The 14,188-nt window shown below is 44.0% G+C and overlaps 1 protein-coding gene across 1 annotated transcript in view; it reads left to right on the top strand.

Moving 5' to 3' along the window:
- The window catches only part of SI (sucrase-isomaltase), a 220,785-nt gene that overhangs the window by 153,380 nt on the left and 53,217 nt on the right, over positions 1–14,188 (top strand). The window contains exons 70-77 of the mRNA XM_053309014.1: positions 767–925; positions 1,453–1,656; positions 2,129–2,283; positions 3,269–3,437; positions 9,433–9,529; positions 9,637–9,749; positions 10,074–10,199; positions 13,295–13,423. Of these exons, the coding sequence (XP_053164989.1) occupies positions 767–925; positions 1,453–1,656; positions 2,129–2,283; positions 3,269–3,437; positions 9,433–9,529; positions 9,637–9,749; positions 10,074–10,199; positions 13,295–13,423 (1,152 nt within the window). The remainder of the gene's footprint in view (positions 1–766; positions 926–1,452; positions 1,657–2,128; positions 2,284–3,268; positions 3,438–9,432; positions 9,530–9,636; positions 9,750–10,073; positions 10,200–13,294; positions 13,424–14,188) is intronic.

Genomic DNA, 14,188 nt, shown 5'->3' with positions numbered 1-14,188 from the left:
GTGCAGAAAGTTGATCCATTCTAGCGTTGTGCACAGAACTGGTTTTCCTGGGGTGCTTGGCCCTTGAGCCACCTCACAATCTTGCTCGAGGGGTATTTTTGTGAAGGGGAATTCTACAAGGATTCCCCTTTACATGTAAAGGACTTTTCTGATACTAAATGTGGGGATGGGATGAGGAAAAGGGTAGTATCTACCTCTAAAAATTAATCACATGGTGATGCAAATGGCCTCTGCACACGCATGGAGGTCATTATCACGTGGCATGGCGGCCACATATGCACAGAGGCTGGAAACAGGCCACAGCCTGCCCATATTGTCATTTGGGAGGCTGGCAGGAGGAGCCTCCGCTGGCTTGTTTTTAAAACTAAAGGCTACCTTTTTCCTCCTCCACCTTCCCCCATTGACATTTACTATCAGAAAAGCCCTTTACTTGTAACCCTGCAAGGCTCAACTTGAATTCAGACTGGCTCCTCTCTCTATGGGGCGGGTTTGGTTCGAGCATGAGCCTTCGAGCCGAGCTGGTTCGAGCTTGACCCGGCTTGATTCTCAGCTGGCTTGCACACTCCTAATCCATTCTCTTCTGTTATCATCACATGCCTCCATATATGTTTGCGTCTATATCTGAGCTATAGCTATAGAGCCCAACCTACTTCATTGAACCAGATGAAATTCATCCATCTTTGTAATATGAAGCTTCTATTGAATGCACCGAACAAAAGAATGACCAACTGGAATGATCATGTTGTTTCTGTTTTTGTTCCCAAAGGTCTTGCACATTACTGGCCTTCAGCTTGCACTTGGAGAAGCATATACATTAACTTGGACACAGGACCCAACAAATATACCAGACTTTGAAAAATTTAACTGTTATCCATACCCAGAACCAACTCAAAGCACTTGTGAAGCTCGGGGCTGCATCTGGAAGGTGAGGAGTAGACATGTGCTTGGAAAAGGGAACTGGTGAAAAAGGTGATAGGGAATCTTTTTTTCTTGCTGCTGCTGTTGCAATTTTCCTTTCAAGAAAGATTAACCAGAAATCCTCTCAGCTTGTTTTCATCAACAGGAAAACATTTTCTTCTTCTCCAAAAGGGTTTCCCCACTTTCCAAAACTATTTTGATTTGTAGTGAGCAAAACAAAATTACTGAAGGCTCTTATGATTGTTTGGTTTGTGGCCCATTCAGTTTACAGCCTGTCTATAGAGGAAGCTCTAGACAATTTGGGAGGAGAGCTGGCCTTTTGGTAACAAACATGAATTGTCCCCTTTGCTAAGCAGGATATGCCCTGGTTTGCATTTGAACGGGACACTACATGTGAGCACTGTAAAATATTCCCCTTAGGGGATAGGTCCCTCTTATGTTTCCTTCTGTGAAACATAGAAGAAAAGATATTCCTTCTATGTTTTCCTGTTAGTCAAATAGGATTGACTAAATGAAGTTGGCATTTTATTTCAGGTTTCCTCTACTTCTGGTGTACCAAACTGTTTTTATCCAAGCAACTATGGTTACTCCATCAGTAATATTCGAAACTCTGCTCAAGGCTTGACCGCTGATCTCCATAGGGACACCAACATCCCTAATCCCTACAATGGTTCTTCACCTATAGACCTGCTTCGCTTGGAAGTGACCTACCATTCCAACCACATGCTACAGTTTAAGGTAATCTCCATTCTCCTGAGATCTACTTACTCCCCACCACATATTAAATCTATTTGTCTGAAAACAGAGATATATATGAGAGGCCACAAGTGGCGGCCACTGGAAAACCCATCCTCTTGGAACCAGTCTATGCCACATAGGCAGCATTTAAAAGCGCTCTACCATAAGTCACTGAAAGTCTGCATGCCATGACTACACCACCAGTGCTTCTCAGGCCAGAGAAATCTAGACTGATGTGCAGACACCACCGTGCAGAGTATGTGTGGGAAGAAGCTCTAAAACATTAATGCACATCATGTGGAGATCTGCCACATGGTAGGAGGGGCAGGTAAACTTGGAAGGAGGGAGTATCATCATGCAATTGGCCTTCTGTATTGACTCCATTAAACATGAAGGGTGCTGTAATATCAGAGAGATCATGTGTGTGTTTTGTGAATTCTATGCACCTTGAAGAATGCTGTCTTCTCCATAGATCTCTGATCCCAGCCACAAAAGATACGAAGTTCCAGTACCACTCTTCACACCAAACAGTCCAGAGAGTACAGATGCTGATCGGCTTTATGAAGTGGGAGTTGTGAATAATCCATTTGGCATACAGATCAAACGCAAAAAGACAGGGACCATTGTGTAAGTGAAATGATTGCCCCTATTGATCAGTTTACTTTAGCCTCCATCATCAGGGGAAAGACCGTAGAATGAAGATTCCAAGCTTATTTCCCAATGCGCCTGGAACACAATCACAGCATGGGTAGAGGGGTGAATTACCCGACGATATCTTGCCTGCATAGCACTAGGTCTGCCTTGTGCTGTACATAATGCTGTTCATTCTTACACCCTATTAGAGTGGATTGTTGGACCATTTCCTGTACTGTATTGAACCCATTAGAACTGAAGGACACTGTACTATCAGAGTACCCTTCAATGGCAGCTATCCTGGTATTGTCATAGCTAATGCCATGGTAATTAGAATCATAGAGTTGTGTGGGGAGAAAGAGGGGGCTTGTGGGCCATTTAGCCCAATACCCTGCTTGATTCAGGAAATCATGAGCTGTTTATCCTTTATCCAGTCTGGTGATCCACCCCGCTAGGTAATCACCTCCATATGTACCAATTCTGTGATCTCTAGTCCATGTTACTGCTCATGGAAATCATCCTGGCTGTGAATCGGGCAATTCTCTCTTAAGTGTCATCATGACATGTAAGTTGAGCACCCACATGGTAAAAAAGAACGAACACCCTGTCTGACAGTAGGGTAGTAGGTTGTACCTCCTGGATCTCCCAGTTATTGGCACATTCCTGGTTGTTGTGTTCTTCTGTGAGAAACAGCCTCCTTCTGTAGGACAGCATACCATGCAAGGGTTCAGTGTCCCAGTGATACTGCATGTGACACAAATTGTACCAATGCAAAAATTGTACACAAGAGTAAGCCTAATATATTTTCAGTGGGCTTACTCTTGTTTTTGTAATATATGCAAATTTTTGTATTTACACTATTTGTGCAGCTTGCATGCACACAGAGTGTTACTGGGCTGGCATACACTTGGATGGTATGTCAGCCACTTTTCTCGTCTGCTGTCCTGAACGGTATGGAGTAACCATCCTTCTCTTGCAGCTGGAATTCGCAGGTACCCGGCTTCACCTTTAGTGACATGTTCATTCAGATTGCGACTCGCCTGCCATCACAATATGTATATGGATTTGGAGAAACTGAACATACACACTTCCGGAGAGACATGAACTGGGAGACCTGGGGAATGTTCACAAAAGATCAACCTCCTGGTGTAAGCAAAGTTCTTGATTTTTACCTTTCTGCAGCACTTTTAGTTCATGTGACTTTGGGGAAATGGAGGTGTCCTTGGACTTAGAAAAGAAAACAGGCTGCTTAAAACTATTAGGAACACAGAAACATGGGGAGCTGCCTTATACTAGAAGTGTGGATAACTGTTTTGAATTGAACCAGGTTTGATTTAAACTGGCTCAGTTCAACCGGTTCAAACACAAATGGAACCGGCCTCAAAACTGGCCGGACAACTCAGACCAGCACAGCTCTGCTGCCTGATTGGGAACCTTCCTTCCTCCAAGTGCCTGAACTAATACCACCCACAGGCACTGATTGATTACATCGGCCTTGCCCAGAGTCCTTCGTGAGAGGAAGGACCCTGGAGGCTTTTTAAGGAAGGGGGCTTCCGCAGGTGGCACGGCACGGCCAGCCTGCAGGCGGCTGCCAAAGGGTGCCGGCCTTTGGTGTTGGGCTGAGGGTTGGGCCATTCTATTTTCAGTTTGGCTGTTTGAAGAGTTGTTGTAGTATGTGTGCCAGCTTTGTTATTGAGACTTGGTTGAAGTAGTTGTAATGTGTTTGGGTTTGTCTGGAGATGGGGAGACAGGGGGCGCCTTCGTGGAAAGTGGGGCAGCTATTCCGGTAGTGGTGGGGAATAGAAGAAGTAACGTTGGCAGGTCAGCAGGCCATTTCAGGGGAAGGGTAGCCAGAAATTTAATAGCTGTCTCCCCTTCTGGCTGCTTTGTCAGCTCTTTGACTTTGGGGAGCACTGCTAACAACCCACATAGCCTTACCTTGCTCCTTTGCAATGCCAGGTCGGTCTAAAATAAACCTGAAGTCATCCATGATTTGATTATGGATGAAGGGGCTGACTTGATGTGCATCACCAAGAATTGGTTGGGGGAGGCTGGTGGCCCAGTCTGGTCCCAGCTTCTTTCTCCAGGTTATTCTGTAGAGGAGCAGGTGAGGGGACGTGGGCAGGGAGGTGGAGTGTCTGTGGTGTATAAGGATAACATCTCCCTTACCAGGGTCCCTGTTAGGGTATCAGACCATATTGAATGTGTGTACTTAAGTTTGGGGACCAGGGATAGATTGGGACTTCTGTTGGTGTACCGATCGCCCCGCTGCCCAAGGGAATCCCTTACTGAGCTCGTGGACTTGGTCGTGGAACTTGCGTTGGAGTCTCACAGACTTCTGGTATTGGGGGACCTCAATGTTTGTTTCGGGACCAACTTGTCTGGGGCAGCTCAGGAGTTCATAGCGGCCATGACAGCTATGGGCCTATCCCAAGCGGTCTCAGGATCAACGCATATTGCAGGTCACACACTTGATTTGATATATTATTCTGATCAGGGTGTTGTTCTGTGGGTGGGGACTCCTGTGATATCTCCATTGCCATGGATGGACCACCATCTGGTTAAGGTTGGACTTACAACCATCTCCCACCTCTGCAGGGGCGAAGGGCCTGTTAGAATGGTCCGCCCGAAGAGGTTATTGGATCCGGTAGGATTCCAAGAAGCCTTGGAGAGATTCAATGTGGCTCTGCTGGTGATACTGTTGATGCCCTGGTTGAGAATTGGAACAACTTGCTCACCAGGGCAGTAAACACGATTGCTCCTAAGCGTTTCCTCCAACTTGCTTCAAACTAGGCCCCTTGGTATACGGAAGATCTACGGGGGCTAAAGCGGCAAGGTAGGCGACTGGAGCGCAAGTGGAGAAAGACTTGACTCGAATCCGACAGATTATGACATGATCTATGCTCAGGCAATATGTGTGGCAAAGAAGCAGTTCTTTTTTGCCCGTATTGCCTCTGCGATTTCTCGTCCAGCCGAGTTGTTCAGGGTTGTGAGGGGAATAGTATCTGCCCCCCTCCCTTGAATCAGAATTTAGAATCATCAGTTACCCGCTGCATTGTGTCTAAAGAATTTTTTCGCAGACAAAATCTCTCGTATTCGGGCTGACTTAGATGGACACTCCAAAATTAATTTGATGTCTGAATTGGAGGTGTCCGGCAACTCCTCTTATACGATTTGACTGGATCAATTTCAGTTTGTGACTCCTGATGATGTAGACGAGCTGCTTGGGTGAGGCCTACTGTCATGGCTCAGACTTCTGACTCAGAAGAGTCAGAGCAGGAGGATTCGCCTGCTAGTGAGGGCTCTGAGGCACAGCAACAGGATTTGGCAGGGAGAACAGACTCTGGAGCTGAGGATTCGCAACAGCTGCCAGACATGATTTCTGATGGGGAGGACCCTGGGATTTCACCTGTCTTGAGAAGATGTCTCAAGAGGCAAGCTCAGTGGGAGTCACGCAGGTGCAGGAGATCACAAGAGAGGAAGCCGAAGTGTTGACTCAGGGAAACCTGATTGGCTGCTGGTTCTCTTGAGCCATATATATTTACCAGTCTCCCAATTGCTCAGATGCTGTTTGCAACTTTCACTGTCCGCAGACAGTGTGCTCTATGAATTCCAAACTTTCCCGAGTTCCAGTTTGCCTTGTTTATGCTTTCCTGCTTTGTTCCATTAATTCCTTGTTCTGTGTCCTTCGCTCGTTTCATTCCTTGCTTTGTGTTTTTCTTTTCACTTGTTACTCAGTTATTGTTAGAGGGGGGTACCTAGTTCAGGTCAGGGGACTTAATTCATTTACTATTATCTTGGTGAGCCTTTTATTTTCCTGATTATTATCTAGGAAGGAATACTGGTTATCTAGGGAACTGATTATCTAGACCCATTTCAAACTGTTTTTTGGGCGGGCTATGGGGTGGAGACTGCCTTGGTCGGCCTCATGGATGATCTCCAATTGGGAATTTACAGAGGAAGTGTGACTCTGTTGGTCCTTTTGGGTCTCTCAGCGGCTTTCGATACTATCTACCATAGTATCCTTCTGGAACGTCTGAGGGTGTTGGGGGTGGGAGGCACTGTTTTACAGTGGTTCCGCTCCCACCTCTCGGACAGATTTCAGATGGTGTTGATTGGATATTGTTGCTCTTCAAAATCTGAGCTTAAGTATGGTGTCCCTCAAGGCTCCGTACTTTCTCCAATGCTTTTTAAAATCTACATGAAACCGCTGGGAGAGATCATCAGGGGATTGGGAGTTGGGTGTTACCAGTACACTGATGACACCCAGATCTACTTCTCCGTGTCAACCTCTTCAGGAGCTGGCATATTCTCCCAAAACGCCTGCCTGGAAGCAGTAATGGGCTGGATGAGGGAGGGATGAGGGATGATTGAAGCTGAATCCAGATAAGACGGAGGTACTTATTGTGTGGGGTCAGAACTCTAGAGACGATTTTGATCTGCCTGTTCTAGATGGGGTCACACTTCCCCAAAAGGAACAGGTTTGCAGTCTGGGAGTACTTCTGGATTCACACATCTCCCTGGTTTCTCAGGTTGAGGCGGTGGCCAGGGGTGCTTTCTTTCAGCTCCGGCTGATACGCCAGCTGCACCCATTTCTCGAGATCAATGACCTCAAAACGGTGGTACGTTTGTTGTTAACCTCCAGACTGGACTTTTGTAATGCGCTCTACGTGGGGCTGCCTTTGTACATAGTCCGGAAACTTCAGTTGGTTCAGAATGCGGCAGCCAGGTTGGTCTCTGGGTCATCTCAGAGAGACAACGTTACTCCTCTGTTGATGGAGCTACACTGGCTACCAATAGGTTTCCAGGCAAAATACAAAGTGCTAGTTATAACTTACAAAGCCCTAAACGGCTTAGGCCCTGGGCATTTAAGAGAACGTCTTCTTCGCTATGTGCCCCATCTCCCTTTGAGGTCACTTGAGGAGGTCCGTCTCCAGTTGCCGCCAACTCGTTTGGTGGCTACACAGAGATGGGCCTTCTCAGCTGCTGCCCCAAGATTGTGGAATGCGCTCCCTACTAAGATAAGAGCCTCCCCATCTCTGGCAATTTTTAAGAAACTTCTGAAAACACATCTCTTCAAACAAGCTTTCTCAGCTTTTTAAAAGTTGTTTTTAAATTGTTTTGGCTATTTAATTGGTGTTTTATGATGTTTTAATTGTTAATTATTATTTTATGCAGTTCATAATTTTTATTTTAATTGTTAATTGATTTTAATTTTGTTTTAATGTAAAGCACCCTGAGACTTTTGGAAGCGCGGTATAAATTTTTTAATAATAAATAAATAATAATAAATTTTAAAAGGTGGCCAGTGAGTTAGGACTGAACTTGGCCCGGTGCATTATGGAGCCTTTTGACCATTTTAATGATTTGAGGGGAAGGGTGGAGGGTCATATGCTTAGCAAATGGGACAATTCATGCTTGCTTCTTTTGACAAATGCATTGTAACAAATGCATTTTTAATGAGGAAGAAAATGATGAATCCCAGAAAGTGGAAAATACTCATTTGCTAGATAAAATGGTTTCTGGGGCTAAGTGATTTAGAATTTAATTTGGGACTGGACATGCCAATGAATAGCATGGAAACATTTTCCCCAGTACTAGATTCCCAAAATGATTGTGCTTGTAGCGACTGAGAACCAGTGTGGTGCAATGGTTAAAGAGCTGAACTGAGACCAAGGAGATCTACATATTGGGGGAAACGTCCCTACCTAGCCTGCAGAATTACTTTGGTAGAGGGGGAATACATTGCTGATCCTCACTGAAAGACTTCCTCTCCTCCAGGGTACTTCCAGAGCATGGACAGTGCGGCAGGGGCATATCTAGGGTGGGGTAGGCAGGGCTCTTGCCCCGGGCGCCACTTGAAGGGGGTGCCATTTTATAAAATTAAGAAATTAAAAAATGGCTGCCAAAACCAAAATGGCCACCACGCATGCTCAAATGGCCTCTTTGATACCCTAGGCCATGCCAGACCCCGCAGAGGCCATTTGAGCCTGCACGGTGGCCATTTTGTTTTCATTATTTTTAAAATATATATATTAAAAAATGGCCACCGCACATGCTCAAATGGTCCCTGTGAGGCCCTAGAGGCCAGCGGGGAGAGGGGAAACCTTTGCAACCTCCCCAAGGCCTTTAGGAAGCCCCTCGAAGGGGCTACAGATTAAAAATAATTTTAAAATATAATATAAGTCACTGTACACATATTCAGTTTGGCACTATGTACAGAGAATCAGGGCTAGTGAATACTGAACTGAAGCTTATGAGCTAGGATTGTATTCATTTGCTCTTACTTTGCTTCTTGTGATAAGTGAGTTAAATGCGATGTCTTAATAATATGGTTAATAATGAAGAGTTTATCTTTGAAACAGTGTGAAATCCTTAGTATTAAGGCCCACTGGGAGTTTCTTGCTTTCTTTCTCTCATTTTAACTGTCTTTCTGAAATACTAGATTATATTCCAAGCAGTGACACAGTTTGCTCTGCATATCCTTTAATTATTTACAAAGTATCTGGGAAAAGTCAAATTCTCCATTGATTTTTAAAACTTATGTAATAGTGATGCTACAATGCAGAGTAGAGAATGAGACAGGCACTTCTGTTTAGTTTTCCAAGTACACCTCCACATAATATTTGGGTATTTCATGAGCTCCAGCATACTGAAATTTGTAGTTTTCCAGCATTTTTTGGTCTGGCTATGTCCACTGCTAAATAGTTTTTGAAATATTAAAAGATTAACGAGCTTGACTTGTGTTTTTGAGCTGATATTATGGTAAAATTATCTGAAAAATGGATGTCAGATGTTTGGACATGGGGCGCAATTTCAGTGCTTGGCCTAGGTGCTGTTTTTCCTAGATACGCCTCTGCAGAGCCAGGACATTTGACCACTTGTTCCCAATTGCAGAGGGACTGGGGAAGTTGAACGTGAGCCACAGTTGTGTCCCTGCAGCCCCTCTTTTCATGTGTCCTTCAGTAGTCAGGATGCCAGCTGTTCTGTATAGGAAGTCCAAAGCCAGGAGTGGCTCTATTGTTTATTCCACCAGAAATACAAAATCAGATCAGTGAATAAGGATGTATTTATGACAGTGCCTTCAGTCATTTATTATTTGGTGCAGGGGACATTAATTTTTTCCAATTCTTTCTTCCACAGTACAAACTGAATTCATATGGCTTCCACCCCTTCTACATGGGAATGGAAAATGACGGAAGTGCCCATGGAGTTCTTTTGCTCAACAGTAATGCTATGGGTAAGAAATCTCTCCTTTGCATTCCAAACACAGTGTCATTTGTTGCTGACTGATTCATTTGTTGTAATTGATGATTGATTCTTCACTCTGTTTCGTGAATTTTCCAGATGTCACTTTTCAGCCAACACCCGCTCTGACATATCGCACTATCGGAGGAATTCTGGACTTTTACATGGTTTTGGGGCCAACTCCGGAAGAAGTGGTTCAAGAATACACGGCAGTAAGCCAACTCCGATATTAGCAGTTATGTGCCCTGATCTAACAAAGGAGTTCTGTTCCTGCAAACAGGCTTCCACACAAGCATGTAATCTAGATGCACATCCACATCATGCTTTCACCCCAGAGCCAACTGAATTGTCTGTCTGCATCTTTTTGTGTGGTTGCAGGATGCACTTGCCCTCTCTGGGGCCGTAGTTGTTGCACGTTACTAGTTATATTCACATAGGATTGGATTGGGACCCTGAAGTACATTGTGTTTCTTCCCTACCTCTAATCCTGATGGCATGTTTTGAATATATTTGTTGTGGTTGGTGGTTTTTTGCAGCTGATTGGACGACCTGTCATGCCACCCTATTGGGCACTGGGATTCCAGCTGTGCCGCTATGGATTCAAAAATACAGCTGAAGTCAGGAGTCTGTATGAAGAAATGAGGAATGCTCAGATCCCCTATGTAAGTTTCCTGCCATTGCAATGTGTTGCTGTTTGGTATCCAGTGAGTTGAGAGTATGGAGAGAGGTACAGGCTTCGTTTCTAGAGCTGAGCAGGTAGCAGGTTTGACCTTCTAACCTAACCTAATGGTGGCCCTGAGTGCACCTATTCATATTTACTTATTCCCATACAAGTGAATGGATACAGCAAGAATGTGCAGCAGAGAGGGATACCGTTTCAGCATGGGGAAACCCTTCCTGGACCCCAGGGCTGGATTGCCTCACCTCTCTTCATCCGAATCCCACAGAGTAGCAGCATGTGTATTTTGCCCCACAGTGTCCTTGCAACACACTGCCCCTGCTTCTTGACAGTGGTCACTGTTGATAAGTGTGAATGGGTTGCTACTTTCAAATAAAAGAATAACTATCTAGGATTCTCCTGGTGAAGACCTAGAGATAATTTGAAGCCCTAAGAACTGTGGATAACCAAGGCTTGGATGGGCTGCCTCTAAAGGCAGGTTCTTTATATGAAACATGGCTTCCACTTACAGAAGGGCTGCTTTGCACTTTGTGGGTGAGCATTGCCCAAGGCAAGTGAAATCCAAAAACTGAATCTAAAAATCTCCTTTGACTCTTAGGTCAAGAACTGGCACAAACAGAAGCTTTTAAGTGTGAGAGCTAGAGATGAATGACCTCCCCTAGAATTGCCTCAGATATACTCAGCAATTGTATTTCAGCCTCCTGGCAATACGAAGGAGAAATGCTTCTGCTGTTTAGCTAAAAGGCTTTTAAAAATTTGTGCACCTTGGGAAATGGGGGCATGAGAGGCCCACAGGGAACCATCTGACCCTGAGGATCCTCATGGAGAGGTGTCTTCCACCTCACCGTCGCTCTTTTCCAAGGGCACTCCTTTAAACTAAGACGCAGAGAAAATCTCAATTTCCAAGGGGTGTCCCCTGGAAAACAGTGAAATGAAAGTACCTCCCCTGCAAGAGACTCTCAGGGCCAGAAGATCACCCTTGGGTTATTCCTTTGTCTCCTGTCCCAATTTTTGAGAAGTCATTCCTTGACAGGGGGAAGCATTTGGCCCAGTTTAATGCAATGGAGCTCAATCACTCACAGGAGTGTTAAACTGAATTCAGCTGCTGCATGGGCAAAATGCACCACTGAGAGACCTTAAAGGCCAAGTTGAAGACAGATCATATTGGAGGGGATCTATCTATGTGGTCGCTAAGAGTCTACACTGACTTGATGGCACTTAATCAATCAATTAATCAATCAATTGGCAAAAACAGAGGGTTAGGAGAGGAAACCAATCCCCTTCAGTTCCTCCATTTGAGCTGCCTACCCACACTCTTTGTCTTTGTTCCTTCAGTGTCTAATTCACCCTCATATTAAATAAGTAGCAAGGGTACTCAATAATTCTTTGGTCAGATTTTTGTCAGAGTTGGAGAATAATCTGGATTTGTTTAAAATTGTTTAAAATTCATTTTGAAATCTTTCGGAGGATTTTTGCCAGCATCCCTAATGGGAATTGCTGTAAACCTTGACTGTGGTTACACCAGGTAAACTCCTTTGCAAACACAAGTGGTGGGCATATGAGTGCTTGCATGGTTCTTTGGATCCAGCCCAATGTTAATTTGGTATATGATTATAGAACTGACTTTGAAGACTCCAAAATGGATGTCAAAGTTCCTTATATTCTTTAATCATTTGTTCACAACTGTCATTTCAATCCAAGTGTGCACTAATAGCAGCGAAAGAAATTGAAGTCCAGTATAATATTTTTCAGTGGGGTTTTCATGTCCCATACACTTAATTGCCCAATTAGATTTTTAACCTAATCCATTGCCGTGTAATGGACCTGTAATTAATGATCTGCTGGGATTTCAAGTGTCCATGGCTTCAGTTTGTTTTGTAGAGACTTGCTACCTTGATCAAATTTACAGCCATGGGGGAAACTGGCTGCCTAAATTTAAAAATGTGTTAACATTTATGGAAGGTGTAACATATCAATAATTTTCAGTGCTAAGGAGAAGAGGTAATGCTCATGCTGCATATCTTGCTGGTGTCTTTTTTGGTTTCTGCATTGCTGATTGGGAGATTTATGGTTGATACCTGTCACTAGAAGATGTGGAGATGATCACAGTGGAGTAAAAAATGTAACTTAAAAATACAGGCAGCTCTATCTATGTGCTTTCTCTTGATGCAAACATATATCTACCAAAGGTAATAATTGTCCCCTTGATTGAAATGAACATGGAATTCCCATTAGCAATAGGTAGATCTACAGAACTCTGCTTAGCTGGATCAACAACTGGGTATTCTGATCTATTCTCTTAAATGTGTGAAGCTATATGCTACTGAGAATGGGAACAATCCTGAAAAAGCTAAGTACAAAGCACCCAATGACAGTTAAATGCATGGGCCAGCATCTTGAGTACCATTGAACCAGCACAAGACTAGTTGTATTAAGTCTAGAGCTTGTGTTGTGCTAGTGCGTTATGTGCAATAGGTGTGCATCCTGTGGCATACCTCATACTGTATGTTTCAAAGGGAACTTTAGCAGATTTCTGAAATAAAAGCCCATGATTTTACTCAGCTATGCTGGCTTCTTGTACTAGCACAACATTATTCAGTGCACAAGAGCACCACTAGTCAGGATCCCAACTATGTTTAAGACTTTACATCTTTAAGTCCACAGTACACTGAACATCTACATCTGAAACGTCTAGTTTGCCAAGTGGAGTTTAAAATTTTTCTAAGCTGCTTTAGAGATTTCGAGGCTCAATCCACCACCCTATGTTTTGTCTCTTTTGAGATTCAGTTTTGAATCTTAAATTTATTGGGTATCGTCCAGCACTTCAGCAGAGTGGAACCATTGATGGAAAGTTCTCCCATGCTTGGAAAGAGAGTGGAAGGCTCCTTGAATGAGTAAAACTCTCCATCCTCTCATAGAAGGACCTTCTGGCAATGACATACCATTCCAATGAAGGTCTGGAGGCCACCTGTTGAAATTTCCCTAAACCAAACTCACTAAGATCTTGCCATAGCATATCACAAAACTTTTGATTGATTGATTTTCACATATGTCATCACTGTCTTTGTTTTAACACAGGATGTGCAATATACCGACATTGATTATATGGAAAGGAAACTGGACTTCACTCTTGGCCAAAACTTCAGTGACCTTCCTGAGTTTGTTAATCAAATAAAATCAGAGGGCTCGAGGTTCATCATCATCCTGGTTAGTAATTTAACCTGTAACTTCTGTTGTCATCTTTCTGTATTACCTTTCCAGGTAGTATGTATTACTTTTCCAGGTGCTGCTGAATTAGTCCAGAGGTCAATCTAGTTCAACATTCCTGTTTGCAGTTATGGTCAGCCGGTGGCCACCAGGATGCCCACAAAATAGGGCATGAAGACTGACATACTCCTGACATTTGGAACATAGGAAGCTGCCTTATCCCAAGTCGAACTATTAGTTCATCCAGTTCCTTAATGTCTACATTGTGTGGAAGTGCTCTTCAAGGGCTTCCAATGGATATTTCAAAGCCCTACCTGGAGATGCCAGGGCTTGAACATGGGACGTTCTGCATGCAAAGCAGATGCTCTTCCACTGAGCTCTGGTCCCATTTGCCTCCCAGGATCTAGAAGAAAGGTTACATCTGAACCTAAACATTTAACTGGATGCCTTTTTAAAGGTATCTAAGCCACTGCCAGTGAGACTATCTTATGGCTATGAAATGTGCAAGTTAATTATGCAGACTATGAAGAAATATCTTCTCCTGTTTAACCTCCCACTGCCTGCCTTGACATTTTCTCATGTGTTCATTCTCTAAGAGAGATCAGAGCACTGCCCACAGAACATTTTTTTTTGTGCTACCTTCGTTCTGGAAAATTTTCTTCCGTCCTCTGCCATGCTTGTGAACTAGCAGGTAGGCAATCCCAGCAAGCTGTGCAGCATTCTATTGGTTGGGAAAATGCATCCCGGCCTCCAGACGGCAGCGCT

The sequence above is a fragment of the Hemicordylus capensis genome, chromosome 3 (assembly GCF_027244095.1).
Source record: "Hemicordylus capensis ecotype Gifberg chromosome 3, rHemCap1.1.pri, whole genome shotgun sequence".
In the NCBI taxonomy this organism is placed as follows: Eukaryota; Metazoa; Chordata; class Lepidosauria; order Squamata; family Cordylidae; genus Hemicordylus; species Hemicordylus capensis.
Note: the sequence above shows the minus strand (reverse complement) of the source record. Positions and strands in the feature narration are given on the sequence as shown.